The 2,500-nt window shown below is 34.1% G+C and overlaps 1 protein-coding gene across 1 annotated transcript in view; it reads left to right on the plus strand.

Annotated features, from left to right (window-relative positions):
- The window catches only part of Rab3-GEF (Rab3 GDP-GTP exchange factor), a 96,225-nt gene that overhangs the window by 58,437 nt on the left and 35,288 nt on the right, over nucleotides 1–2,500 (plus strand). The window contains exon 22 of the mRNA XM_086551123.1: nucleotides 305–406. Coding sequence (XP_086407249.1) covers nucleotides 305–406 — 102 coding nt within the window. The remainder of the gene's footprint in view (nucleotides 1–304; nucleotides 407–2,500) is intronic.

Genomic DNA, 2,500 nt, shown 5'->3' on the forward strand with positions numbered 1-2,500 from the left:
ATGTATATCTTTATGTTATATGATACCTGGATAATGAGTGCATTTGGGGCTTATTAACTCCCACAGTAATTTAGAGAATATATTTTTTAGATAAAAGAAGTGAAATATGTTAAAGAAAAGTATGAGCATAATCTTTTATATCATGTATAGGCATTCATTGCATCAATTATCTCTGAAAGTAGAAATAAGGCAACATAAGATATAATGAAATTGCTGACTACCCAAAGATACTCTAAGTATTTGGAATAGAGGCTTAATAGTTTAAGATAGAAGGTAGCCTAGAGCGAACCCTGTTGCCTAACAGGTTCAAGAGGGCCAGGGAGTCGCAGCGTCAGTCCCTCCAACCTGGGTGTGGCTTCCTCCAGGACCAGGGAGAGGGCGCAGCCTTTTGGACCCTTCCCTAAAGGTATGAGTCTTCATGAAATCAAACAGAGAATTACTATCTTCATAACTTATAAACAAATGTCCTTGATTAGTTTCTGTGAGAAATGTCATATGATGAAATTATTTATTGTATTTCATACTTTTGTAACGCAAATGGGGTTATATTGGCCTTTTACTAGTTTTACTAATGTTTCACTTTCTGGTGTTTAAGTGACTAAAAGCCAAGTGAATACTCTCCCTATTTACAGATGAAGCATACTATTTCAATAAATATTATGATAAATTTAATTTAACCTGATTGGTATAAAAATCCTATTTTGCTGTTAAAGAATAACTTATTTGGTTCTTATTTCCAAACATATTGTAAGGCAAAAGAATCTGCAAAAGTTTAACATACTTCTAAACAAACTTAAACATTCATCCAGCCACAATTTGTTTTTTAATCTAACTATAGGAAATGTCAGTATTGCCCCACTTTAAGTGTTCTGAATTATTGTGTAAAGCTGATTATGTAACACAGGTTAAATGTCAGTTTGATGCATCAGTCTGTAAAGAATGCATTTGAGAATTTTTTTTGCACATCATGATATTGTTAAAAAGTCATCAGTTCATGATCTAAAAATGTATCAACTTAGGGATAGGCAAACAGATGACAGTCATTGCTGGTTAGATATATCAGAAACAGCAAATTATGATTTAATCTTGAAGACAACTTAATGGCATGAAATGTTTCCTTTTCACCTTAGTTAAATTAGTGAAACTGAATATCTTGGCAGTAAGGTAGAACATAGGTAATGCAGTAGTTTGCATTGTATGTATTGATTTACGGAGCACTGTAACCACTATGAAAATACAGTCAGCATTTTATGTGCTATGAATTTTTACATGACTGTAAAAGAAAAGAATGTGTGTGGTAGACTATTCATGGTATATGCAATTCCAACTGCATTATATCATATTTTATTTTTTGGTGCAGAAAAAAAGCATTAATAAAACCCATTAAAAACTGAAAAAATAGGATGAAAAATAAAGAAATTGTACTGCAGCCACCAACGTTTTTTAGTGTATTCTTTTTTTTTTTACTGGTCTTGATATTATTGTTATTATTATTATTATTATCATCTATATATTTTGATATCATTCTTGTTATCTGTTTATGTATATTTTGTTGAAGAAACTAATGATAATCATATTTTTTATTCTTTGTCTCCCTCTTAATTTTTCTATCTTTTGTGGTTCATCTTAGTGATTTATTTGTTTTTATCACCATTATTATTATCATCATTCATAAAGAGTTGATGCAATATTGACACCTGCTTCCTAGAGTGCTGTGAAGAGTACACATGTACCTTGATACTTATGCTCCCCTTCTACATTTAGTTAGTAACAGGGATATTCTTAAAGGTCCATTCCTCCTTGTAATGCCATCAACCTGTCTCCCCAAACTCTATCCACAAGGCTGACTTTTAATGTGACCTTGCAGTGGGACTTTTGCATTTCACAGTTAATGTTTCTTTCCTGTATTCTGTCCCTTACATGATATGGTCCTTGTAATTTCCCTGGGTCACTTGCTCTTCATCCATAGTCATTAGATAAGAGCTAGCATCTGGACCATATCTTATGATCTGTGGTGGTTCTGGCATTGTTGCTGGATCACCCCCTGGACTGTGCTTGGTAGTAGCCTTGAGGCTTACTTTGAACTGAACTCCATATCGGTGGGTGTAACCAAATTCACAGTGTTTCTATTCTCACCTGTATCTTACAACTATAGTTGAGCAGTTCATTGGGCTGTCTGACCCTGGTCATACTCTCACTACTTATTGGATATAGAGCTATGTGAGCATCATGTAATACACTTGTGACTCAGTGCTGAACTCACCTTATCCAGTATGTTCCTTGATTGGTAATGACTGTGCCTCAGTACAAGTCTTGGTCCATGTAACTGGTACATTTGGGCTGTTTTTTACATTTGTGTTGTACCATTCTGTGATTTTGTTCCCAACCCAACTTTTTAGTAACTAACAATCACATCAGACATTGTGGTACTGTTACAGCCCTACTTCTGTGCTAAAGGGATTACAAAGGTGGAAAGCTTTTCCCTGTATATAATTCCAAA

This window comes from Penaeus japonicus, unplaced genomic scaffold (assembly GCF_977035675.1).
Source record: "Penaeus japonicus unplaced genomic scaffold, GWHDUDI00000001_assembly GWHDUDI00000024, whole genome shotgun sequence".
NCBI lineage: Eukaryota > Metazoa > Arthropoda > Malacostraca > Decapoda > Penaeidae > Penaeus > Penaeus japonicus.